The 26,251-nt window shown below is 39.0% G+C and overlaps 1 protein-coding gene across 4 annotated transcripts in view; it reads right to left on the bottom strand.

The window, feature by feature from the left end:
* LOC128691040 (SH3 domain-binding protein 5 homolog) overlaps positions 1–26,251 on the bottom strand; it is a 132,161-nt gene that overhangs the window by 65,563 nt on the left and 40,347 nt on the right. For all 4 annotated transcript variants that reach the window (XM_070089230.1, XM_070089229.1, XM_070089227.1 and 1 more), the window contains one exon: positions 21,023–21,200. In XM_070089230.1, coding sequence (XP_069945331.1) covers positions 21,023–21,200 — 178 coding nt within the window. The remainder of the gene's footprint in view (positions 1–21,022; positions 21,201–26,251) is intronic.

Raw genomic sequence — 26,251 nt, 5'->3', positions numbered from 1 at the left:
TCTTCCACCCACCCAGAAGTCTTCAGTAAGTGTAATGTTATTATTATTTTTTATATGTATGTACTTGATTTCTCATTGTTTTCAGTATGTAAATCTTTATTTAATTTGAAAAAAATATTATATTTTAATATTTTTGGGTGTCAGGAACGAATTAATTTTATTTCCATTATTTCTTATGGGGAAAATGGTTTCGCCATTCGGCAATTTTGACATTCGGCAGACTCTCTGGAACTGATTAATCACGAAACTCTGGGGTCCACTGTACTTCTTTTACAATTCCATCTATAAATATGTTAAACAACCATGGTGACATTTCTCACCCATAGAAATACATACAGCAGGGCCCCGCTTTTCGGCATTTCGCCTTACGGCATTAAGCTAATACAGCGATCTCAAATTATGACCAAAACTTTCTATACAGCAAGTGGTGCCAGGCCCGGTGGCCTGGTGGCTAAAGCTCCCGCTTCACACACGGAGGGCCCAGGTTCGATTCCCGGCGGGTGGAAACATTTCGACACGTTTCCTTACACCTGTTGTCCTGTTCACCTAGCAGCAAATAGGTACCTGGGTGTTAGTCGACTGGTGTGGGTCGCATCCTGGGGGACAAGATTAAGGACCCCAATGGAAATAAGTTAGACAGTCCTCGATGACGCACTGACTTTCTTGGGTTATCCTGGGTGGCTAACCCTCCGGGGTTGAAAATTCGAACAAAATCTTATCTTATCTTATCTTACCCAGTTTGTTTACATTCTCCATGAGCACTTCTCTATTATGTAATAATAATCACTCTTGGGCACATTAAATGTCTAATTTTATGTCAATATTGACATTTTCATTAATCCATCTATGATATTTTCTTCTAAATTATATAAGAAACATGTTACATAGCATATAAACATGCTGTTTATATGCTATGGAGGTGTGGTTGCCGGGTGGAGGGAAAACATTACATAATACAGTCGACCCTCAACTAACGGCGGCATTAATTAACGGCAATTTCATCTAACGGTGCTTTTTGCCATAGAAAAAATGCCTTAACCAACGGCGAAAAACTTAACCAACGACATTTGTCCAGAACGTGTCGATGTGCCTAAAGCGAGGCCTGAGCGGGCCCAGCCACTCCAAGAGTCAGTGTGCCATTGTTTACAAGCTGTTGCAGTCGGTTTCCACGTGTGCCTCCCATATATTTTGGATAATTCCACTATTTCTAGTGCTTGTAACTGCTAAATAAGCCACCATGTGTCCCAAGAAAGCTTCTAGTGCCAAGCCTGTGTTAAAAAGGGTGAGAATTACGATGGAAATGAAGTCCTTCTGGAAGGGGATTCTCCTTCCAACCAATAGACAATTCTGAATTTCCCCTGCTGCTGGCACATCACTCATCAACAACTCCACAATAAAGGTAAGTGGCATTTAATTATTGTTTATTTTGCATGTCCCATTCCTTTCCATATAAAGAAATGTATATGTCATGTAAAAAAAAAAAAACTTTCAGACTTTATGGTGTCAGGAACGGATTAATTCTATTTCTATTATTTCTTATGGGGAAAATTAACTCGACCAACGGCAAGCCCTCTGGAACGGATTAACCCTTTCAGGGTTTCAGCCGTACTAGTACGGCCTACGCGCCAGGGTTTTTGACGTACTAGTACGCATAAATTCTAGTGCCTTCAGATCTCACGGGAAAAGGCTGGTAGGCCTAGATGTGAGAATGGGTGTGTGTGGTCGGTGTGCATGGTAGAAAAAAAATCTGGGACCCAGTGGCGCATTGTGGGAACACCATTTTAGCAGACCTTGTTCACCTTGCCTTGCGATAAGAAGTTCCTCACTCCTCGGCGAATTGGGACACTTTTGTTCCCCAGTGACAGTTCTAATACAGATGGAAGTGCCAGTGAAGATGAGTTTCAAGGTTTTGGTGAGGTTGTGACCAAAACTAATGACCATAATATCGGTAATAGTGAGGAAAACCCAGACGACCTTCAGCCTTCCACCTCTGCTGCTGGGCCGTCTTGTTCACGTTCAGTTGTACCAGAATCAAAGAGGAAACTCCTATTTTCCCAAATCCCGCACTCAGATGTGAACATTGGTGATGATAGTGATAGTGAATATGAACTACAAGTTCTTGAAAACAGTTCCAGTGGTGATAGTGAAGTGGAATATTCTCCAGTGAAGCGTCAGTATATACGACGATATATGCTCTCTGGTAGTGTGCCATATGCTATTCCAAGGGAAAGGAGTACATCTCGGAGTACATCCCATGGCTGTACAACAGGAACAGACAGTTAAAATGACGATGAGTGTTGCAATTGGGATGGAAAATGTGCTTGGTGGTGGTGGTGGTGGTGGTGCTGGCCGTGAAGCACCAGCAGTGAGCCATGCTGCCACCCATGCTGCCACCCACGCCGCTGCCTCAGCTGATCTACAACAAAGGCCACCATCCCCCACCCACCCACCACACCAGCCTCCACAACCACAACCACCTGTCAATGTGCAGTACCCACCAGCAGACCGCACCTGGGATTGGCAGGAAGCTGTCAATTTTGTTCCAAATCCCCACCAGTTTGATGAAAGCCAAAGTGGAATACGGCCATGTTGTACACTGGGGAACAATGCCACTGAACTGAAATGTTTCGAGTTATTCTTTGACGAACCCTTGATGGAAATTATTGTCAGGGAAAGCAACAGATACTACGAGTACACCATGGCACACACAATACTTTCACCAAGCTCATGCCTACACAAGTGGAAGGAGACAACTGTGGCTGAGATGTATCTTTTCTTTGCCACAATAATGCTTATGCCACATGTGTATAAGCAGAGTGTGAAATCATACTGGTCAACAGACAGCCTGATTGCAACCCCAGGTTTCAGTGATATAATGGGAGTGAATCGATTTGTGCTAGTATTACGTGTGCTTCACTTCTCAGACAAAACCAGGCCTGATAGAAACGACAGGTTATATAAGTTTAGGAATGTGTTTGTGTATCTGAACGAGAAATTCAATATGTATTTTTATCCCTTCAGGAAGCTTGTAATTGATGAGTCTTTGATTCTGTTCAAAGGAAGACTCTCTTTCAAGCAGTACATACCAAGCAAGAGGAAACATTTTGGTATAAAGTTGTTTGTGCTTTGTGACTGTTACAGTGGTCTGGTATTGGATATTATTGTGTACACTGGAAGTTATACATTGCAAAATACCAGGAAGTTATTGGGCATCTCTGGTGATGTGGTTAGAACAATGATAGAACCATACCTTGGTACCTGGTTACCTGGAGGTTATTCTGGGGATCAACGCCCCCGCGGCCCGGTCCATGACCATCCCTCCCGATGGATCAGGGCCTGATCAACCAGGCTGTTACTGCTGGCCGCACACAGTCCAACGTACGAGCCACAGCCCGGCTGATCCGGCACTGACTTTAGGTATCTGTCCAGCTCTCTTGAAGGCAGCCAGGGGTTTATTGGCAATTCCCCTAATGCTTGATGGGAGGCTGTTGAACAGTCTTGGGCCCCGGACACTTATGGTGTTTTCCCTTAGTGTACCAATGGCACCCCTACTTTTTATTGGGGGCATTTTGCATTGCCTGTCCAGTCTTTTACTTTCGTAGGGAGTGATTTCTGTGTGCAGATTTGGGACCATTCCTTCCAAGATTTTCCAAGTGTAGATTATGATATATCTCTCCCTCCTGCGTTCCAACGAGTACAAGTCAAGTGCTTCCAAGCGTTCCCAGTAGTTAAGGTGCTTGACAGAACTTATACGTGCAGTAAAGGATCTCTGTACACTCTCTAGATCTGCGATTTCACCTGCTTTGAATGGAGATGTTAATGTACAGCAGTATTCCAGCCTAGAGAGAACAAGTGATTTGAAAAGAATCATCATTGGCTTGGCATCTCTCATTTTGAACATTCTCATTATCCATCCTATCATTTTCTTTGCACGTGCGATCGTGGCACTGTTGTGATCCTTAAAAGTGAGATCCTCAGACATTACTACTCCCAGGTCCCTTACATTATTTTTCCACTCTATTGTATGGCCAGAGTCTGTAGTATACTCTGTTCTAGTTATTATCTCCTCCAGTTTTCCATAACGGAGTAACTGGAATTTGTCCTCATTGAACATCATATTGTTTACCGTAAGGGGCATACCGTAAGGGGCATATTTTATATACTGACAACTGGTACACAAGCCTCTCACTCGGTGATTTTTTGCGAGTGAACATGACAGAAGTGTGTGGCACAGTGCATGCAAATCGTAAACATATGCCCAGGTTTGACACTGGCACTCATAGAGGTGAGGTGCAGGTGTCTGCTGCCAATGACATCATGGTATTTCGGTGGCATGACAAACAAGATGTCACACTGTTGTCATCAGTTCACCCTAACGAAATGACAAACACTGGCAGGCAGCATAGAGAAAGCAATGAACCCATTCTAAAACCTGTAGCTGTGATTGATTACACCCTCAATATGCACTCAGTGGACAAATGTGACATGCATATTGGGTTTGCTGATTGTGTTTGCAAGAGTTATAAGTGGTACATAAAACTCTTTTTCCATCTTCTGGAGTCTGGACATTTCCATGCTCAATGCTTATATGTATAAGATGAGGACCAGAAACAAACCACCATATGGTGAATTCTGTTTGTCTGTCATCAGACAAATAGTATTCAAGTACCAAGGAACAACACCTGCAATAGACTGCCCACTAAATTATCAACAACTACCTTCTTGTCTGAAGCATGGTGATCACTTCCTAGTAAAACTGCCTGCAACTGCTTTCAAGAAAAAGGCTCAGAAGAGGTGTTACGTCTGTGCACATACAAAAAAAGCCCACAACAATGCAGAGACACTCGTTTTATGTGTGATGAGTGTAAAACACCACTGTTCATAACACCATGTTTCAAAGACTTCCACAGCCTGCAGAACTTCTAGAAACATGTCCTGTGACTGTATATGTGTGTATAAAATATAGAAAAATAGTAATAAACAACATTTCATATCGTTTGTGTAAATATTTTCTGTAAACAAAACAGTGACAATAGTGTTTATGCAGTTATTGTGTAGTATAGAAAAAGAAATAACTTACAAAATAGTGCTCATATTGGTCCACAGGCCATAAAAGTTACTTGGAAAAAAAATTAAAAAATAATAGAAAAATAGTACATAAAAAACTAAATAAAGTAATACCAGGTGATGGCAGTCGGCGATGTTACCATATACCGGGCATTTTCTGTCAAATTCATGCCTCCATATCTCGGTAAGTATTGATGGTAAAAAAATTTTTTTTAACCTATAATGTTTAGAAAAAAAAAAAACTTTTCATAAGAAAAAATAATTTTTTTTTTTTTTTTTGAAATTTTGGCGACCCTGAGAACAAGTCTCTCAGAGGGCTTGGGGACCCTGAAAGGGTTAATGCTGTTGGTTGAGGGTCCACTGTACTAATAATAATTACTCTTGGGCACATTAAATGTTATTTTACGTTAATATAGACATTTTCATTAATCCATCTATTATATTTTCTTCAATATTATATAAGAAACACATTACATAACTTATAAACATTTTATGTTTATATACTAAGGATGCCAGGCAGAGGGGAAAACAGTCCGTCACTCCCCTTAATACATAACACTTTTGTTTACAATTCTCAGCATGAATTATTCATTACTTCTCCATTTGTTTATGATGCATCTAAAGGTAGTTGTTTTAAACTATTAAACTCAGTGAACATGGTATGTCGATGGTAATAATATGGCTCTGGGCCACATTAAATATCGTGTAACTATGTAGGTATGTAGCCCAGGCAGACTACATACCTACATTATTATTATAAGTGATAATTATACATATGTGTACCTGTACCTAAGTAAACTTTCACACTGTGCTGGCATGCAGGTACACATTAAAATCACTAAGAGTGTCTTATTAGTCTTAAAGATGCCATAATAATAATGATAATAATAACACAATACTAATAATTACTCTAAGGAGCATTAAATATCGTATAAAACGTTAATATAGACATTTTGCTTAATCCATCTAAATACACTCCACAGTAGAATAAATTAACATAATAATGAGATGTGGTAGCCAGGTGACTTGTAGGACTTGGGATAGCCAGGCAACTTGTAGGACTTGTGGTAGCCATGCAACTTGTAGGACTTGTGGTAGCCAGGCAACTTGTAGGACTTGTGGTAGCCAGGCAACTTGTAGGACTTGTGGTAACCAGGCAACTTGTAGGACTTGTGGTAGCCAGGCAACTTGTAGGACTTGTGGTAACCAGGCAACTTGTAAGACTTGTGGTAGCCAGGCAACTTGTAGGACTTGTGGTAGCCAGGCAACTTGTAGGACTTGTGGTAGCCATGCAACTTGTAGGACTTGTGGTAGCCAGGCAACTTGTAGGACTTGTGGTAGCCAGGCAACTTGTAGGACTTGTGGTAACCAGGCAACTTGTAGGACTTGTGGTAGCCAGGCAACTCGTAGGACTTGTGGTAGCCAGGCAACTTGTAGGACTTGTGGTAACCAGGCAACTTGTACGACTTGTGGTAGCCAGGCAACTTGTACGACTTGTGGTAACCAGGCAACTTGTAGGACTTGTGGTAACCAGGCAACTTGTAGGACTTGTGGTAGCCAGGCAACTTGTAGGACCTGTGGTAACCAGGCAACTTGTAGGACTTCTGACGATAACCAGACACGTTCATCCGGTTTGTTTACATTGTGTGTGAGTGGGGTGGGGAGGGCTGCCCTTCCTGGCTACCCATGCTTTCCAACTTTACTTCATACAAATAAAACACACTTCTCACCCTACATTAAGACTACAAATATTTTAACCCTTAAACTGTCCAAACGTAGATCTACGTTCACTTGCGTGGCGCTCCAAATATCTTGAAAAATAAAAAAATCATTTTTTCTTTTAAAATGAAGAGCTCATTTTTCTACACGTTATAGGATAAAAAAAAAATTAGGGTCAGTACTTACCGAGATATAAGGCCATGAAGTTGGCTTTGGATACTCATCTGTCGGCAACATCGACTCCTGCCACTTGCAGAAGTGTTGCCAATATACCTTTTTTTCTCATTTTAATTTATATATTTTTTATGCTCTGATAATTACAATTCATAATAGCTCTTGTAATTTCATAGCCAATCTTTGTTCTGACACTAATATTAGGTACTGAAATAGTGCTCCAATAGCCACAATCACATTGACAGGTGAACATTTACACCTGCCTGGGTTATTTACTTTTTTTTTTTATTTATTATCACACCGGCCGATTCCCACCAAGGCAGGGTGGCCCGAAAAAGAAAAACTTTCACCATCATTCACTCCATCACTGTCTTGCCAGAAGGGTGCTTTACACTACAGTTTTTAAACTGCAACATTAACACCCCTCCTTCAGAGTGCAGGCACTGTACTTCCCATCTCCAGAACTCAAGTCCGGCCTGCCGGTTTCCCTGAATCCCTTCATAAATGTTACTTTGCTCACACTCCAACAGCACGTCAAGTATTAAAAACCATTTGTCTCCATTCACTCCTATCAAACACGCTCACGCATGCCTGCTGGAAGTCCAAGCCCCTCGCACACAAAACCTCCTTTACCCCCTCCCTCCAACCCTTCCTAGGCCGACCCCTACCCCGCCTTCCTTCCACTACAGACTGATACACTCTTGAAGTCATTCTGTTTCGCTCCATTCTCTCTACATGTCCGAACCACCTCAACAACCCTTCCTCAGCCCTCTGGACAACAGTTTTGGTAATCCCGCACCTCCTCCTAACTTCCAAACTACTAATTCTCTGCATTATATTCACACCACACATTGCCCTCAGACATGACATCTCCACTGCCTCCAGCCTTCTCCTCGCTGCAACATTCATCACCCACGCTTCACACCCATATAAGAGCGTTGGTAAAACTATACTCTCATACATTCCCCTCTTTGCCTCCAAGGACAAAGTTCTTTGTCTCCACAGACTCCTAAGTGCACCACTCACTCTTTTTCCCTCATCAATTCTATGATTCACCTCATCTTTCATAGACCCATCCGCTGACACGTCCACTCCCAAATATCTGAATACGTTCACCTCCTCCATACTCTCTCCCTCCAATCTGATATTCAATCTTTCATCACCTAATCTTTTTGTTATCCTCATAACCTTACTCTTTCCTGTATTCACCTTTAATTTTCTTCTTTTGCACACCCTACCAAATTCATCCACCAATCTCTGCAACTTCTCTTCAGAATCTCCCAAGAGCACAGTGTCATCAGCAAAGAGCAGCTGTGACAACTCCCACTTTGTGTGTGATTCTTTATCTTTTAACTCCACGCCTCTTGCCAAGACCCTCGCATTTACTTCTCTTACAACCCCATCTATAAATATATTAAACAACCACGGTGACATCACACATCCTTGTCTAAGGCCTACTTTTACTGGGAAAAAATTTCCCTCTTTCCTACATACTCTAACTTGAGCCTCACTATCCTCGTAAAAACTCTTCACTGCTTTCAGTAACCTACCTCCTACACCATACACTTGCAACATCTGCCACATTGCCCCCCTATCCACCCTGTCATACGCCTTTTCCAAATCCATAAATGCCACAAAGACCTCTTTAGCCTTATCTAAATACTGTTCACTTATATGTTTCACTGTAAACACCTGGTCCACACACCCCCTACCTTTCCTAAAGCCTCCTTGTTCATCTGCTATCCTATTCTCCGTCTTACTCTTAATTCTTTCAATTATAACTCTACCATACACTTTACCAGGTACACTCAACAGACTTATCCCCCTATAATTTTTGCACTCTCTTTTATCCCCTTTGCCTTTATACAAAGGAACTATGCATGCTCTCTGCCAATCCCTAGGTACCTTACCCTCTTCCATACATTTATTAAATAATTGCACCAACCACTCCAAAACTATATCCCCACCTGCTTTTAACATTTCTATCTTTATCCCATCAATCCCGGCTGCCTTACCCCCTTTCATTTTACCTACTGCCTCACGAACTTCCCCCACACTCACAACTGGCTCTTCCTCACTCCTACAAGATGTTATTCCTCCTTGCCCTATACACGAAATCACAGCTTCCCTATCTTCATCAACATTTAACAATTCCTCAAAATATTCCTTCCATCTTCCCAATACCTCTAACTCTCCATTTAATAACTCTCCTCTCCTATTTTTAACTGACAAATTAATTTGTTCTCTAGGCTTTCTTAACTTGTTAATCTCACTCCAAAACTTTTTCTTATTTTCAACAAAATTTGTTGATAACATCTCACCCACTCTCTCATTTGCTCTCTTTTTACATTGCTTCACCACTCTCTTAACCTCTCTCTTTTTCTCCATATACTCTTCCCTCCTTGCATCACTTCTACTTTGTAAAAACTTCTCATATGCTAACTTTTTCTCCCTTACTACTCTCTTTACATCATCATTCCACCAATCGCTCCTCTTCCCTCCTGCACCCACTTTCCTGTAACCACAAACTTCTGCTGAACACTCTAACACTACATTTTTAAACCTACCCCATACCTCTTCGACCCCATTGCCTATGCTCTCATTAGCCCATCTATCCTCCAATAGCTGTTTATATCTTACCCTAACTTCCTCCTCTTTTAGTTTATAAACCTTCACCTCTCTCTTCCCTGATGCTTCTATTCTCCTTGTATCCCATCTACCTTTTACTCTCAGTGTATTTATTTACTATTGTCTAGAAATATATACAAAGTATTTATAGGTCCCAGCAATGTTTTAGATACCCTGGCATATACCTTGAAGCATGGTGTTATGAAAGGCATCCCTATACTGTTGACAGCCTAGTGACATCTGATAAATGCCCACTGCTCCAGCTAACCCTCACTGTATTTATCACTGTTACACACAAACATGTCTTGTCTCTCTGTCTATTTATCTGCCTGTCTGTATCTGTCTGTCTCTGCTTATCTGTCTTTCTGTCTGCCTGGATTATATGCATATCACACTCCTTGAAGAAATCGTGTTATGGCATCTGTTATCAGCTCGGTGACATTTGATAAATGGGTGCTCGGGTAACCCTGGCTTCATTTGTTTTCACTGATACACACAAACATGTTTCTGTCTATCTGTCTGTCTATCTATCTCTCTGTCTGTCTATCTTTGCCTGGAATTTTTGGGTTATCCTAGGTAATTTACACTATGTATAATAACTGTACTTATGGTCCCAAATCTGCACACAGAAATCACTCCCTACGAAAGTAAAAGACTGGGCAGGTGATGCAAAATGCCCCCAATTAAAAGTAGGGGTGCCATTGGTACACTAAGGGAAAACACCATAAGTGTCCGGGGCCCAAGACTGTTCAACAGCCTCCCATCAAGCAATAGGGAAATTGCCAATAAACCCCTGGCTGCCTTCAAGAGAGAGCTGGACAGATACCTAAAGTCAGTGCCAGATCAGCCGGGCTGTGGCTCGTACGTTGGACTGCGTGCAGCCAGCAGTAACAGCCTGGTTGATCAGGCCCTGATCCACCGGGAGGCCTGGTCATGGACCGGGCCATGGGGGCGTTGATCCCCAGAATAACCTCCAGGTATGTGTACATGTGAAACAGATATATAGATAGACAGAGATATAGATAGGCAGAGATATAGACAGATAGAGATATAGACAGAGAAACAGCCAGAGACAGCCAAAGCAAGACAGCCAGCCAGCCAGCCTGCCGAATACATAAGAACATAAGAAAGAAGGAACACTGCAGCAGGTCTACTGGCCCATGCAAGGCAGGTACATGTCACCCCCCCCCCCCCAGCTAAGACCCATGACCCACCTAGTCAGGTCACATCCACTGAAGGAAGGAGATTGACATCAGACCTAGTAGCACAAGCTAGTCAGGTCCAACTCACACCCACCCACACTCACTCATGTATTTATCTAACCTGTTTTTACTTTCCTCTTCAAATGGGAGTGTTAATGCGACATGGCATCAGTGAATCCCTGGTGTTTGCCACTCTATTTGCTCTAGCTGGCACTCAATTGAACTGGTGGTCCCACAAGGTACTAAGTGCTCCCAGATTTTTTTAACAGTGCACAGACCCATTCTTTAATGTCTAGGCGACTCAAGCCTATTGTGCCAAATTTGAAGGAATGAAAAATTAAACACTGATCTACGTTTGGAGAGCTACGCATGCAAACGTAGATCTACGTTTGGACAGTTTAAGGGTTAAGGTAATTACTGAGTGTACTATATATGCATTTTATCGCTCTAGGGAGCTTAATGTCGTAGTAGGTATAAGAGGCCAGGCAGGATGCCATACCTCCCACACAACTTTCTACAAATCAATACTTTTCACCTCTAACCTTACATTAAGACCATTAAGACTACAAATATTTTAAGGTAAGTAATGCGTGTACTGTACATGCATTTTATCGCTCTAGGGAGCTTTAAGCATCGTAGTATAGTATGTGTGGGTGGGGTGGCCAGGAGGGCTACCACACCTGACTTCTTAGAGTAACTACTACTCACTTTTCGCCCTACATTAAGACTACAAATATTTTAAGGTAAATAATGAGTGTACTGTGTGTGTATTTTACTTTTTAATGCCTAGTTCTATTGCTAACTTAATATATGTTAGTGTAAACTTGTTATCTGGCATTTATATGCATTTATAAATGGAAAAAATGGAGCTCTGCTTTCCGGCGGAGTCTGCTTTACGGCAGTAGCCTGGAACCTAACCTGCCGAATAAGTGGGGCCCTACTGTACAGTGGAACTTCAGTTTTCATCTTAAATTCATTCCAGAAAGTCTGACAAAAATTAAATTCAATGAAAACTGAAGCAATATTTCCCATAAGAAATAATGTAAATCTAATTAATCCATTCCAGACACCCAAAAGTATTAACAAAAAATACATTTATATAGAGAATAACTATAGTTGTACATACAGAAAACAATTGAGAAATAAATATAAAGGACTAATGAAATGGATAAATGAACATTTAACATAACTTATACCTTCACTGAAGACTTGTTTGTGTATGGAAGATAGCGAGGAGGGGAGAGGGAGTAGAGGTTATTGTTTTGAAGAGAAATCCCCTTCCATATGGACTTCAGGTATCAAGGCCCTATCCGGGGTTACTTCCCTTCTTTGCTTTTACTGGCACTAGAACCAGCTTGAGAGTCACTGTACCCCTGTCGCACAAAAAATCTGTCCAGAGAGGTCTGTTTCTGGCATCTCTTAAGATTTGCCTAAAATGGGACAAGGCATTGTCACCGAACATGTTGCAGACACAGCTTGCAACAGTTTTGTTAAGGTGAAATTTCTCCACAAAACTTTGCAACTCACTCACTTTAATCACTGAAGTAGACACATTCTCACTTTTCTCTTCCTCCTCCTCCTCTGAAGCAATTCTACTGTATTTCTCAGAACTTTCTTTGGCCCCATAATGGCTCATTTAGCAGTCGCACTCAATAAGCTAACACAATAAACAATGGATTATTATGAAATGTTTCGTATGAAAGCGTAGGGTAATGTTCACTAGACGAGAAACAAAGCCAGACTGACTCAGAACGCGTGTGGGATGCTTTGTGTGGGCACGGGCAGGCAGACACATTCAGTATGGCGGATGAAAACTGAGGTGATGAATGAAAACTGGGACAAAATTTTGATGAAAAAACTCATCGAAAACTGAATTCGACGAAAACCAGGGCAAATAAAAATCGAAGTTCCACTGTATATGAATATAATGTATATGTACTTTATTCTCCATGGGGAAGTGAAACAAAATGCTTCCTCCGTAAGCCATGCGTGTCAGAAGAGGCGACTAAAATGCTGAGAGCAAGGGGCTAGTAACCCCTTCTCCTGTATACATTACTAAAGTTAAAGAGAGAAGCTTTTGTTTTTCTTTTTTGGGCCACCATGATTCAGTGGGATATGGCTGGTTTGTTGAAAGAAGATATGTATTTCATATAGGTAATAGGTTGGTAAGACAGCAGCTGCCCAGGGAGGTACTATGGTATTACATACAGACATATTACATACAGACATCTCACTGGATTTTCTCCTATTTTCTTACTGGGTCTTTATTTCCTCTTATCTCCACGTTTATAGAGGGGCAACAGATATGTCAGATTATTATTTACCTGTAGCTACAGCTAGAGTAAGGGGTAGATGGGACAAACAGGTAATGGCAACAGCAAGTAAGAGAGAGGTGAAAGTTTATAAACTAAGGGAGGAGGAAGTTAGGGTAAGATATAAGCAACTATTGGCAGAAAGGTGGGCTAGAGCAAATATAGGTAGTGTGAAGGTTGAAGAGGGGTGGGATAGTTTTAAAAATACAGTGTTAGAATGCAGAGCTGAAATTTGTGGCTATAGGAGGGTGGGTGCAGGAGGAAAGAGAAGTGACTGGTGGAATGATGAGGTAAAGGGTGTGATAAAAGAGAAAAAGGATATAAGAAGTGATGTAAGAAGGGTGGAGTATATGGAGAGTAAAAGAAAGGTGAAGAGAGTGGTGAGAGTGCAAAATGAGAGAAAATGATAAAGCGGGTGAGGCACTGTCAACAAATTTTCCCGAGAATAAGAAAATTTTTTGGAGATAAACACGTTAAGAAAGCCAAGAGAACGAATGGATTTGTCAGTTAAAAACAGAGTAGAGGAGTTAGCAGATGGGGAGTTGGAGGTATTTGCAAGATGACAGGAATATTTTGAGGAACTTTTAAATGTTGATGAAGATAGGGAGGCAGTAGTTTCAAGAACGAGCCAGATGTGAGTGTGGGGGAGGTGTGTGAGGCATTACATAGAATGAAAGGGGATAAAGCAGCTGGAACTGATGGGATCATGACAGAAATATTAAAAGAAGGGGGGAGATATACTGTTGGAGTGTTTAGTATTTTTCTTCAAGTAATGCATGAAAGAGGGAAAGGTACCTAGGGAATGGCAGAGAGTGTGTAGAGTTCCTTTATATAAAGGGAATGGGGACAAAAGAGATTGTAAAAATTATACAGGAATAAGCTTACTGAGTATACCAGTACAGTGTATGTTTAGGTTATTATTGAAAGAATTAGAGGCAAGACAGAGAGAAGGACTGAAGATGAACAAGGAGGCTTTAGAACGAGTACAGGATGTGTAGATCAAGCGTTTACACTGAATCATGTGAACAATATTTAGATAAAGGTAAGGAAGTTTTCATTGCATTTATGGATTTAGAAAAGGCATGTGATAGGGTGGATAGGGGAGCAATGTGGCAGATGTTGCAAGAATATAGAATCAGTAGTAAGTTACTAAATGCTGTAAAGAGTTTTTATGAGGATAGTGAAGCTCAGGATAGGGTGTGTAGGAGAGAGGGAGATCACTTCCCAGTAAAAGTAGGCTTTAGACAGGGATGTGTAATGTCACCATGGTTGTTTAACATATTTATAGCTGTGGTTGTAAAAGAAGTAAATGCTAGGATGATGGGGAGAGGGGTGGGATTAAATTATGGGGAATCAAATACATGTACAAAATTGGAGTTGACATAGTTACTTTTTGCTGGTGATACTGTGCTTTTGGGAGATTCTAAAGAAAAGATTAGTGGATGAGATTGGTAGGGTGTGTAAAGGAAGAAAGTTGAAAGTGAACATAGATCAGAGGAAGATGATGAGGGTATCAAACAATTTAGATAAAGAAAAATTGGAAATCACACAGGAGGGAGGGAGTATGGAAGAATAACAAAAAAAGGCACAATAACACGACTGGAACAATACACAAATAACCCGCATGTAGAAGAGAGGAGCTTACAATGACAATTCGGTCTGACTTGGATCACTTACAAAGTCACTTTGTAAATGGTCCATGTCGGACCGAAATGCCATCGTAAGCTCCTCTCTTCTACGTGCGGGTTATCTGTGTACAGTATGGAAGAAGTGAATGTGTTCAGACATTTGAGAGTGGACTTGTCAGGAGATGGGTTTATGAAGGGCAAAGTTAACCATAGAATTGATGAAGGAAAAAAAGATGAATGGTGCTTGATGTATTTGTGGAGACAAATGTTATCCACTGAAGCAAAGAAGGGAATGTACAAGAGTATAGTGGTACCAACACTCTTAAATGGGTGTGAAGCATGGATTGTAAATGCTGCAGCAAGGAGGAGGCTGGAGGCAGTGGAGATGTCATGTTTAACCCTTTCAGGGTTTCGGATGTACTAGTACAGCTTACGCCCCAGGGTTTTTGACGTACTAGTACGCCTAAATTCTAGCGCCCTCAAATCTAGCGAGAGAAAGCTGGTAGGCCTACATATGAAAGAATGGGTCTACATATTTTTGTATGGTATTTATTGTTGTATTCTAGTTTTCCTGGTCTCATTTTATAGAATGGAAGACATATTACAGAAATTGAGATGATTTTGATTGGTTTTACAATGAAAAGTACCTTGAAACTGAGCTCAAAGTAGCAGAAATGTTCGATTTTTACCAAAGTTCAAAAGTAGACAAATCATGCCAAGCGTCCAATACACGTCAACTGGTGAGTATAAAAATTCTTTCACAAGTGCGCTGATATTATTTATATCATTTCTACACTAATGCAGTAGTCTGCATAACAGTAAATCTTCTATTTTTTGTAAGAATAAAAATTGAAAGTGGAAAGCCAAAGAAATATAAGAGGAGCCTGGGGATGTGACTAACGAACAGAGAACTTGTTATTTTAGTGCCAGAAATGTCTTTCTTGTTTATTCTGGACCCTATTCGGAAATTGGCATCTTTCGAAATTTGTGTGAAATTGGCAAAATTGCTAAATTCTGACCACTTTACTGGATAGTTGAAATCAGTAAATTGGTGGTTTCTTGTACTCATTCGATAGAAAAAAATGGAGTTCTAGTGAAATAGTTATGATTTCTGTCGACTAGTACACTGGAATTGGCCGAAAATAGGGCTCAAAGTGGGCAAAATCACCAATGCGTAAACATCGTCGAGACCGCTAACTTTGCGAGAGCATAATTCTGTAAATTTTCCATCAAATTTCATACTTTTGGTGTCATTATGATCGGGAAAAGATTCTCTACCTTTTCATAAGAAAAAAAAAATTTTTTTTTTTAACCCTTAACCCTTTCAGGGTCCGTCCCGTAGATCTACGGCTTCACGTTCAGGATCCAAACCGTAGATCTACGTCATGAGCTCAGCTCACTCTGATAAACTGTGAGTGGTACATTTGGGCCTAGATATGAGAGAATACATCTATGTAGTATGTGTGCACCACATAAAACAGATCCTGCAGCACACTGTGTATAATGAGAGAAAAAAAAACTGAAATCATGATTTTTCGATTAAAACTGCGAATTTGCAGTGGTTTTTCGTATGTTTTTTATAGTTGTATTTGCGATTTCTTGGTCTCATTTGATAGAATGTAAGACATATTACAGAAATAGAGATGATTTTGATTGGTTTTAGCACTGGAAATGGCTTGAAACTGAGCTCAAAGTAGCAGAAATGTTAAATTTTTGCCGATATTCAAGAGTAAACAAACGACCTCACACGTCTAATACACGCCAGCTGGTGGATCTAATATGCATTCACAAATATGATGATGATATTTATACAATTATTACAGTATTGCATAACAGTAAATCTTCTATTTTTTGGTGTGAATAAAAATTCATTATGTGAATTATAAATCAAAATGGAATTTATTTGTAGAGCCTCAAAACGTAACTAATGAACAGAGGAAATGTTAGTTTAGTTCCAGGAATACCTACATTGTTTATTCTGGACCCTATTTTGAAATTGGAATATTCTGAACTTTGTGTTAAATTGGCCAAATTAATAATTTCCGATCACTTTAATTTGTAGTTGAAACAGCTGACTTAGCGATTTCTTGTGCTCAATCGATAGAATAGAAGTAATACTAGTGAAATAGCTAAGAATTTGGTTGACTGGAATAATGTAATTGGCCTAAAATGGGAGTCAAAGTCAGCAAAATCGCCGATTCGTAAATATCGCTGACACATCAAAATTCGCGAGAGCATAATTTCGTCAATTTTCCATCAAATTTCGTACTTTTTGTTTTATTACCTTCGCAAAAAGATTCTCTACCATTTCATCAGAAAAAATAACAAATTTTTTTTTTTTTAAATTCTTGGACACTGGGGCACCACTTCAGATTTGGGCCTTGGACCCTGAAGGAGTTAAACGGTCCAAACAGATCGACGTTCAAATTCGTAGTGCTCCAAAAGTAGATCTACTTTTTTTTTACATATTTTCAAATATAAAAAAAAATGTAGATAAAAAATTTTTTTACATGTTTTCAAATGTAAAACAAAAAAGAAAATCTACATTTTTTTTACATACTTTCAGATGTTGAAAAAACGTATATATACGTTTGGACCATTTAAGGGTTAAATTTGAGGACCCTAAGAACAAGTCTCGGAGAGGGCCTGGGGACCCTGAAAGGGTTAAGGGCAATGTGTGGTGTAAATATTATGCAGAGAATTCATTGTCTGGAAATTAGGTGTGAAGTTACTAAAATTTTTAGTCAGAGGGCTGAAGACGGGTTGTTGAGGTGGTTTGGTCATTCAGAGAGATAGGAACAAAGTAGAATGGTTAGGAGAGCGTATAAATCTGTAGTGGAAGGAAGGCAGGGTAGGGGTCGTCCTAGGAAAGGTTTGAGGGAGGGGGCAAAGGAGGTTTTGTTGACGAGAGGCTTGGATTTCCAGCAAGTGTATGTGAATGTGCCAGAAAGGAGTGAATGGAAACAAATGGTTTTTGGGACCTGACGAACTGTTGGAGTGTGAGCAGGGTAATATTTTGTGAAGGGATTCAGGGAAACCGGTTAGCTGGACTTGAGTCCTGGAGGTGGGAAGTACAATCCCTGGACTTTAAAGGAGGGGATATTGGCTGTTTGGAGTGACATCTAAACTGTTGTATCCAAGCGCATCTGCAAAGACAGTGATTATGAATGAATGATGGTGAAAGTGCTGAGTGATGAAAGTTTTTTCTTTCTTTTAGGGGTTTTATTTCTTTTTGGGTCACCCTGCCTCAGTGGGAAACAGCCGACATGTTAAAAAAAAAAAAATCTCCATGGGAAAGTGAACAGAATTCTTCCTCCATAAGCCATGCATGTCAAAAGAGGCAACTAAAATGCCAGAAGCAAGGGGCTAGTAACCCCTTCTCCTGTATTTATTACTAAATTTAAAAAAAGAAACTTTTGTTTTTCTTTTTTGGCCACCCTGCCTCAGTGGGATATGGCTGGTTTGTTGAAAGAAGAAAGGGGAATATGTATTTCTAAGATTACAATATCCCACCCAAAAATGAGAAGCACTTTTACTGTTATTCAATCACTGTCTTGCCAGAAGGGCACTGACATCATAGTTTGGATGATCATCTGAAATACAACACCCCTACCCCTACTTCAGAGTACAGACACTAATTCTCACCTCCAGGACTTAGTGTTGCCTTGCTCACACTCCAACAGCACGTCATATCATAAAAACCATTTGCCTCCATTCCTCCCTATATAATATGCTCACACAAACCTGTTGGATGTCAAAGTCCCTAGCACTCAAAACCTCATTTACTCCCTCCCTACAGACTTTCATTGTTCTCCATGAAGGTACATAAGATTACAGATAATGTTTTACAATGATAAAAATTTACATGGGAAAATTCCTAATTTTGCAGTACACTTGGGACAGATTAAGACTAAGTTAGACCTAATTTAAAATTACTTGACAACTGTTATGTGAATGATAACATTGGCATAACTAGTTTGTCTGAGGATAAGATTATTAATACAGTACTACAACAGTTGTTCTAGGTAACAAAACTAACTATTTACAACAACAATGTTAACATGAGAGGACAGTAACAAAGAGAATGTGAAAATTTGATAAGCAGTTCCTAATCAACAAGGCTGTAGCTCATACACTGGACTACATGTGGCCAGCAGTAACAGCTTGACCTTCCAGGATGCCTGGTCTGGGACCTGCCTGCAAGATGGTGACTCCTAAAACATCCTTCATGTAGAATATAGTTGAGACAAGAAGTGTATTAGTATGACTGCTCATTAGAATATGGATAGGCATATGAATTACTGAACATAAAATTCATTTTTTTTTTTTTTTTTTTTACAAAATTTTTGAAGCAATTGGCAGATAGGGAACTTTTAGATGCATGTAGTTTCAAAGCAAATCTAGTGAAACTCATGGGCTGTAGCTTTCTAAGATGAGCTTTAGGATAGGGTTTGTATTCATGTTAAGTGTCCTTCATAAATAGTTTGCACAGTAACATGTAGATTTTATATGCAAAGTGAATTTCAACTTTTTAATAGAGGGGGGTGTCAGGAACCTAACTGATTATTCTAACAGATTTTTGTCAAGTTACAATAAATTTTAGGTGATTTGCTGTTGTAAAGCCCAAAGCACATACGCAATAAGTTAGGTTAGGATAGATTAGAGAATGGTACAGAACAAGAAATGATGCTTGAGGTACATGATTATTCCAACTGTTTTACAGATTTTCTTAATAATATCAAATTAAGCAGCAATGCAGGGAGGTATGTGAAAAAGAAGGAATGTGCAAAGGGTAGGAGGGAGATAGGGAGTGGAGTGAGCAAGGGTAAGGGCTAGCAGGGCTAGGGAAGAGTACAAGAGTAAAAAAGCTTCATCAAAGTTGGTGCAGGGGATGGCTGAAGAATAGAGATGATCACCATAGTCCAGTTTAGATAAGATTAGGACAGAGGAAAAATGAAGAAGAATTCATCTACCTGCCGTTCAAGAATGATGGGCTAGAATTTCGAGGAGGGTCAGGCAGCTATGACAAGCAACTTTCTGGGATGTTACGTGAGGTTGCCAGGACAGTCAGCAATCAAACAGAAGACCAAATAATTTGACCATATTTTGCTCAGGGATACAGGAACCATAAAGAGATACTAAGGTATGATGGATATGACATCTTGTGAAAGAAATCTGAAATGTTTAAGCAACAGAAAATTTAAACCCATGAGAGATGGCCATGTGGGAAGCACAATAAATAGCATTCTGGAGACAGGCCTCTATAAGGTCATAGTCACAACCTACAAAAGCTATGGCAGAATTGTTGCCATAAGAGATTACCAAATATCAAAAGGGAGAACAGAGGCAAGGTCATTACTAAATGTTTGTTAGCCAAGCATTCTAAAAACTTATAAATTTTGTTATTAAGTTTAATGAGTCTTTTAACAAAGTGTCATAGCATGAAGTACCTGGCTTACCAAACAAGATTAAAAGGCATAAAAGGACAAAATACTTTAAAGGTGCAAGTGCTGAAGCATATGGACAAAGATGTCATCAGGCCCAGCTGCTGTTGGTTGGCACACAAAAAGTGTTGACACAAGTTCGTGGAGCTTGAAGGGCATGTTATAAAGTTGTTTAATGTGAAGTAAAACCCAGAGGTGCTGATGCAGTTCAATGTGGACAAATATGAAGTCCTAAACCTTGGGAATGAAAACAACCCTCATACTTATAAACTAAGTGATATAGAGATGAATTATATAAAATGTGAAAAAAAACTTGGGAGTCATAGTAAGCAGAAATCTGAAGCCACAACGACAGTACCTAAGTGTGCAAAATAAGGCTAACAGATTACTTGGCTTTATATCAAGAAGTATGAGTAACAGGAGTTAAAAAGTTATTTTACAGCTCTATACATCACTAGTAAGGTCTCACATTATGCAGCTCAGTTTTGGTCTTCATACTACAGAATGGTTATAAATGCATTGGAGTGGAGAACATAGCAAAGGATGACAAAATTAATCTACTCTAAGGAATCTCTCATATGAGGATAGATCGAGAGCCTTGAAAGGAAGAGATCATACAGTACCTGAGGAATGGGAGGTAATCAGGTTTGATTCATGGATGGGGATGGTAGCTCAAATTCCTTGGATCAAGAGCTCCTCACCAGCATCAAGGCATTTAAGGGATATGATTTATTAGTGATGTGTAATGGAACAGTTTTTTCAAAGATATTTTTGAGTGGAGGGTGCTACTGAATATCTTTAATCAACTTCATAAAATACTTTTCAACAGCCAGAGCTTAATGAGTTACCATTAGCCCTCTGGTACTGAACTGCTGCTCTCTGACAGTCAAGCTGAGAAGTCCTTGCTAACTCCTGAGCTTCATAATATGGGCGGGCCTTCTCTATGCAGCTCCCTAACTTTTTGGCCAGGCTTTTCAGAACTGCAGTAGATTCAGTAAGGGTTGCTCGAAATAAGTTGTTAGCTTCCTGCAAAAATGAATAAAAGTAATAAATGATACACTTTATTTCTAAAAAGTATAATTTATAATTAATTCAGGAAAAGGTGATACTATTAAACAACTCACTGTAACATTTGTAGTGGTTTTCACATACATTAGTCAAATACAAATGTAAATCCTAACCTAAATTTCAGCATTACCATGCAGGACATACAATAAACTAAAAATCCACAGAATGCACAGCATCTAAGGCAAAACTTAAGACTATATTATACAGGAAGGCCCCGCTTTACGGCGTTTCACTTTACGGCGTTCCGCTAATACGGACATTTCAAATTATGACCAAAACTCACTATACGGCTCCCCCCACCTGACTTTCTAATACGGTCACCGTGCCCCACCCTGTTTGTTTACATTCTCCATGAGCTCAGTAAGCACTAAGTCTCTCCATTTTGTCTGGAAACTCCAAAATTTCAAATGTTTTTAAAAGTTATTTCATATTTTATATATACTCTGATAATTATACTTATGTATACCTGTACCTAAATAAACTTACATACATCGAGTCATTTAAATGTCGTATATTACGTTAATATACACATTTTCATTAATCCATCCATGATATTTTTTTCAAAATTATATAATAAACAAGATGCATAACATATAAATAAGATAAATACACCCCACAGTAGAATAAATAAACAAATGTGAGATGTGAGCAGACGACTTGCACAAGTGGTGATAATAACAATACTGAGTCTCATTAAATGTCGTATATTACGGTAATATACACATTTTCATTAATCCATCCATGATATTTTTTTCAAAATTATATAATAAACACGATGCATAACATATAAATAAGATAAATACACCCCACAGTAGAATAAATAAACAAATGTGAGATGTGAGCAGACGACTTGCACAAGTGGTGATAATAACAATACTGAGTCTCATTAAATGTTGTATATTACGGTAATATACACATTTTCATTAATCCAGCCATGATATTTTTTTCAAAATTATATAATAAACACGATGCATAACATATAAATAAGATAAATACACCCCACAGTAGAATAAATAAACATAAATGTGAGCTGTGGAAGCAGACGACTTCCACAAGTGACGCCATAATAACAATAGTCACGGAGTCTCATTAAATGTCGTATATTACGGTAATATACACATTTTCATTAATCCAGCCATGATATTTTTTTCAAAATTATATAATAAACACGATACATAACATAAAAAGATGATAAATACACCCCACAATAGAATAAATAAACATAAATATAAGATGTGGGAGCCTGGTTTGTTTACATAACTCTGCTTCTGTTACCTCATGTACTCATTCTTTCTCTCTCTCATTTATTCGTTTTATCTCATTTACTTACTCCTGACCCTACATTAAGACTACAAATATTTTAAGGTAAGTAATGAGTGAACTGTATATACATTTTATCGCTCTGGGATGCTTAAATATCATAGAACAGTATGTGTGGGTGGGGTGGCCTGGTAAGATAGCCTGGCTATTACAATACATACCACACTTGATTTCTTACAATAAATACTACTTGTCTCACCCTAGATTAAGACTATAAATATTTTAAGGTAAGTAATGAGTGCACTATGTGTGTATTGTACCTTTTTATTGTTTTTTGATGCCTGGTTCTATTGCTAACTTAATATATGTTAGTGTAAACTTGTTATCTAGTGTTTGTATGCATTTATAAGTGGAAAAAAAGGGTGTTCCACTTTACGGCGATTTCCGCTTTACGGCGGTAGCCTGGAACCTAACCCGCCGTATAAGTGGGGCCTTCCTGTACTATACTTAAAATTTACTAATTCATAAAAAACACACAATACGAAAATATAATTGTCTAGTTTAGCAGGGTGAGTAGTACTAGTTATTTAAAGTACAATACAAAATATACTGAAATAATACATATATGTGTATGTAGGTAGTAGGCTGGTAGACAGCAAGCATTCGGGGAGGTACTACCATCCTACCAAGTGAATGTAAAAAGGAAGCCTGTGTTTGTTTTACATGATGGTAGGATTGCTGGTGTCTTTTTTGTGTTTGTTTTACATGATGGTAGGATTGCTGGTGTCTTTTTTCTGTCTCATAAACATGCAAGATTTCAGGTACGTCTTGCTACTTCATACGCTTAGGTCACACTACATATACATGTACATGTTTATGTATACACACTCATCTGAGTTTTCTTTGATTTTATCTTAACCCTTTGAGAGTCCGTGCCGTAGATCTACAGCTATATGTTGAGGGTCCAAACCGTAGATCTACGCCATGAGCTCAGCTCACTCTGATAAGCTGTGAGTGGCAAATTTTGGCCTAGATATGAGAGAATATATCTATGTGGTATGTGTGCACCACATAAAACAAATCCTGCAGCACACAGTGCATAATGAGAAAAAACTGAGACCGTAATTTTCGATTAAAACAGCGACTTTGCAGTGTTTTTTCATATGTTTTTTATACGTAGTTGTATTTGCGATTTCTTGGTCTCATTTGATAGAATGGAAGATATATTACAGAAATAGAGATGATTTTTATTGGTTTTAGTAATGGAAATGGGTTGAAACTGAGCTCAAAATAACAGAAATGTTAAATTTTTGCCGATGTTCAAGAGTAAACAAATGATCCTACACGTCTAATACACGCCAGCTGGTGGGTCTAATATACATTCACAAATGTGGTGATATTATTTATACAATTATTACAGTATTGCATAACAGTAAATCTTCTATTTTTTGGTTTGAATAAAAATTCATTATGTGAATAAAATAAAAATGGACATAATTTGTAAAGCCTGAAAACGTAACTAATGAACAGAGGAAATGTTAGTTTAGTGCCAGGAATGCCTGCATTGTTTATTCTGGACCCTATTTTGAAATTAGAATATTTTGAATTTTGCATTAAATTGGCCAAATTACCAATTTCCAATCACTTTATTTTGTAGTTGAAACAGTTGACTTGGCGATTTCTTGTGTTCAATCGATAGAATAGAAGTAATACTAGTGAAATAGCTAAGAATTTGGTCGACTGGAATAATATAATTGGCCTAAAATGGGAGTCAAAGTCGGCAAAATCGCTGATGCGTAAATATCGCTGACACATCAAAATTTGCGAGAGCATAATTTTGTCAATTTTCCATCAAATTTCATAGTCTTTGTTTTATTGCCTTCAGAAAAAGATTCTTTACCATTTCAAAAGAAAAAATAAGAAAATTATTTTTTGAAAATTCTTGGACCCTGGTGCGCACTTTGAAATTTGGCCTCTGGACCCTGAGGGTTTCTGATGTACTAGTACGGCTTACGCACCAGTGTTATTGACGTACTAGTACACCTAAATTCTAGCGCCTTCAAATCTAGCGAGAGAAAGCTGGTAGACCTACATATGAAAGAATGGGTCTATGTGGTCAGTGTGCACAGTATAAAAAAAATCCTGCAGCACACAGTGCGTAATAAGAAAAAAAAAATTTGACCATGATTTTGGTTTAAAACAGTGACTTTGCACTGTATTTTTGTATGGTATTTATGGTTGCATTCTAGTTTTCCTGGTCTCATTTTATAGAATGGAAGACATGGAAAACATGTTACAGAAGTAGAGATGATTTTGATTGGTTTCACAATGAAAAGTACCTTGAAATTGAGCTCAAAGTAGCAGGAATGTTCAATTTTTGACAAAGTTCAAAAGTAAACAAATCATGCCACACGTCCAATACACGTCAACTGGTGAGTCTAATATTCTTTCACAAGTGCGCTGATATTACTTATACCATATCTACACTAATGCAGTAGTCTGCATAACAGTAAATCTTCTATTTTTTGTGAGAATAAAAATTCAAAGTGGAAAGCAAAAGAAATGGGAGGGGGGCCTAGGGACGTGACTAATGAACAGAGAAAATGTTATTTTAGTGCCAGGAATGTCTGTCTTGTTTATTCTGGACCCTATTTGGAAATTGGCATCTTTTGAAATTTGTGTGAAATTGGCAAAATTGCTAATTCCTGACCACTTTACTGGATAGCTAAAATCGGTAAATGGGTGGTTTCTTGTACTCATTCAATAGAGAAAATGGAGTTCTAGCAAAATAGCTATGATTTTTGTCAACTAGTGCACTGGAATTGGCCAAAAATAGGGCTCAAACTAAGCGAAATCACTGATGCGTAAACATCGTCAAGACCGCCAACTTCGTGATTGCATAATTCCGTAAGTTTTCCATCAAATTTCATACTTTTAGTGTCATTATGATCGGGAAAATATTCTCTATCTTTTCATAAGAAAATTTTTTTTTTTTTTAAATTTGGCGACCCTGAAAACAAGTCTCGGAGAGGACCTGGCGGCCCTGAACGGGTTAAGGAGGGGTCTTAGATATTGACAGTTTGAAGGGACTTCTAAACTGTCATATCTGAGCACCTCTGCAAAGACAGTGATTATGTATGAGCGAGGTGAAAGTGCTGACTGATGATGGAAGTACAGTGGACCCCCGGTTAACGAACTTTTTTCATTCCAGTAGTATGTTCAGGTGGCAGTACTGACCGAATTTTTTCCCATAAGGAATATTGTGAAGTAGATTAGTCCATTTCAGACCCCCAAACATACACGTACAAACGCACTTACATAAATACACTTACATAATTGGTCGCATTTGGAGGTGATCGTTAAGCGGGGGTCCACTGTATTTTCTTTTGGGGGATTTTCTTTCTTATTGGGTCACCCTGCCTCGGTGGGAGACAGCTGACTTGTTGAAAAAAAAAAGTCTATCTAACAATTCATGGGATCTGAAGGAAAGCTGAAACATGAACAGGGACAGTAATGGATGAAAAGAGCAGGTTTCAGGATTTATTTGACATAGTATAGTGCTGTCAAGATCACATTAAGATAAAAAGGCACTTTTAACAGTAGCTTTTAAGTGGTTGATAGACAGGCAAGGCATCTTTTGGAATCTTCAGGAAGAGTTCCAGATTTTAAGGGCTTTAACCCTTTGACTGTCAAAAGGCCCAATCCTGAAGTGTCTCGTGGTGTCGCAAAATATTTGAAAAAAAAAAAAA

This window comes from Cherax quadricarinatus, chromosome 27, assembly GCF_038502225.1.
Source record: "Cherax quadricarinatus isolate ZL_2023a chromosome 27, ASM3850222v1, whole genome shotgun sequence".
In the NCBI taxonomy this organism is placed as follows: domain Eukaryota; kingdom Metazoa; phylum Arthropoda; class Malacostraca; order Decapoda; family Parastacidae; genus Cherax; species Cherax quadricarinatus.
The sequence above is the reverse complement of the archived record's forward strand: the minus strand, read 5'-3'. Positions and strand labels throughout refer to the sequence as shown.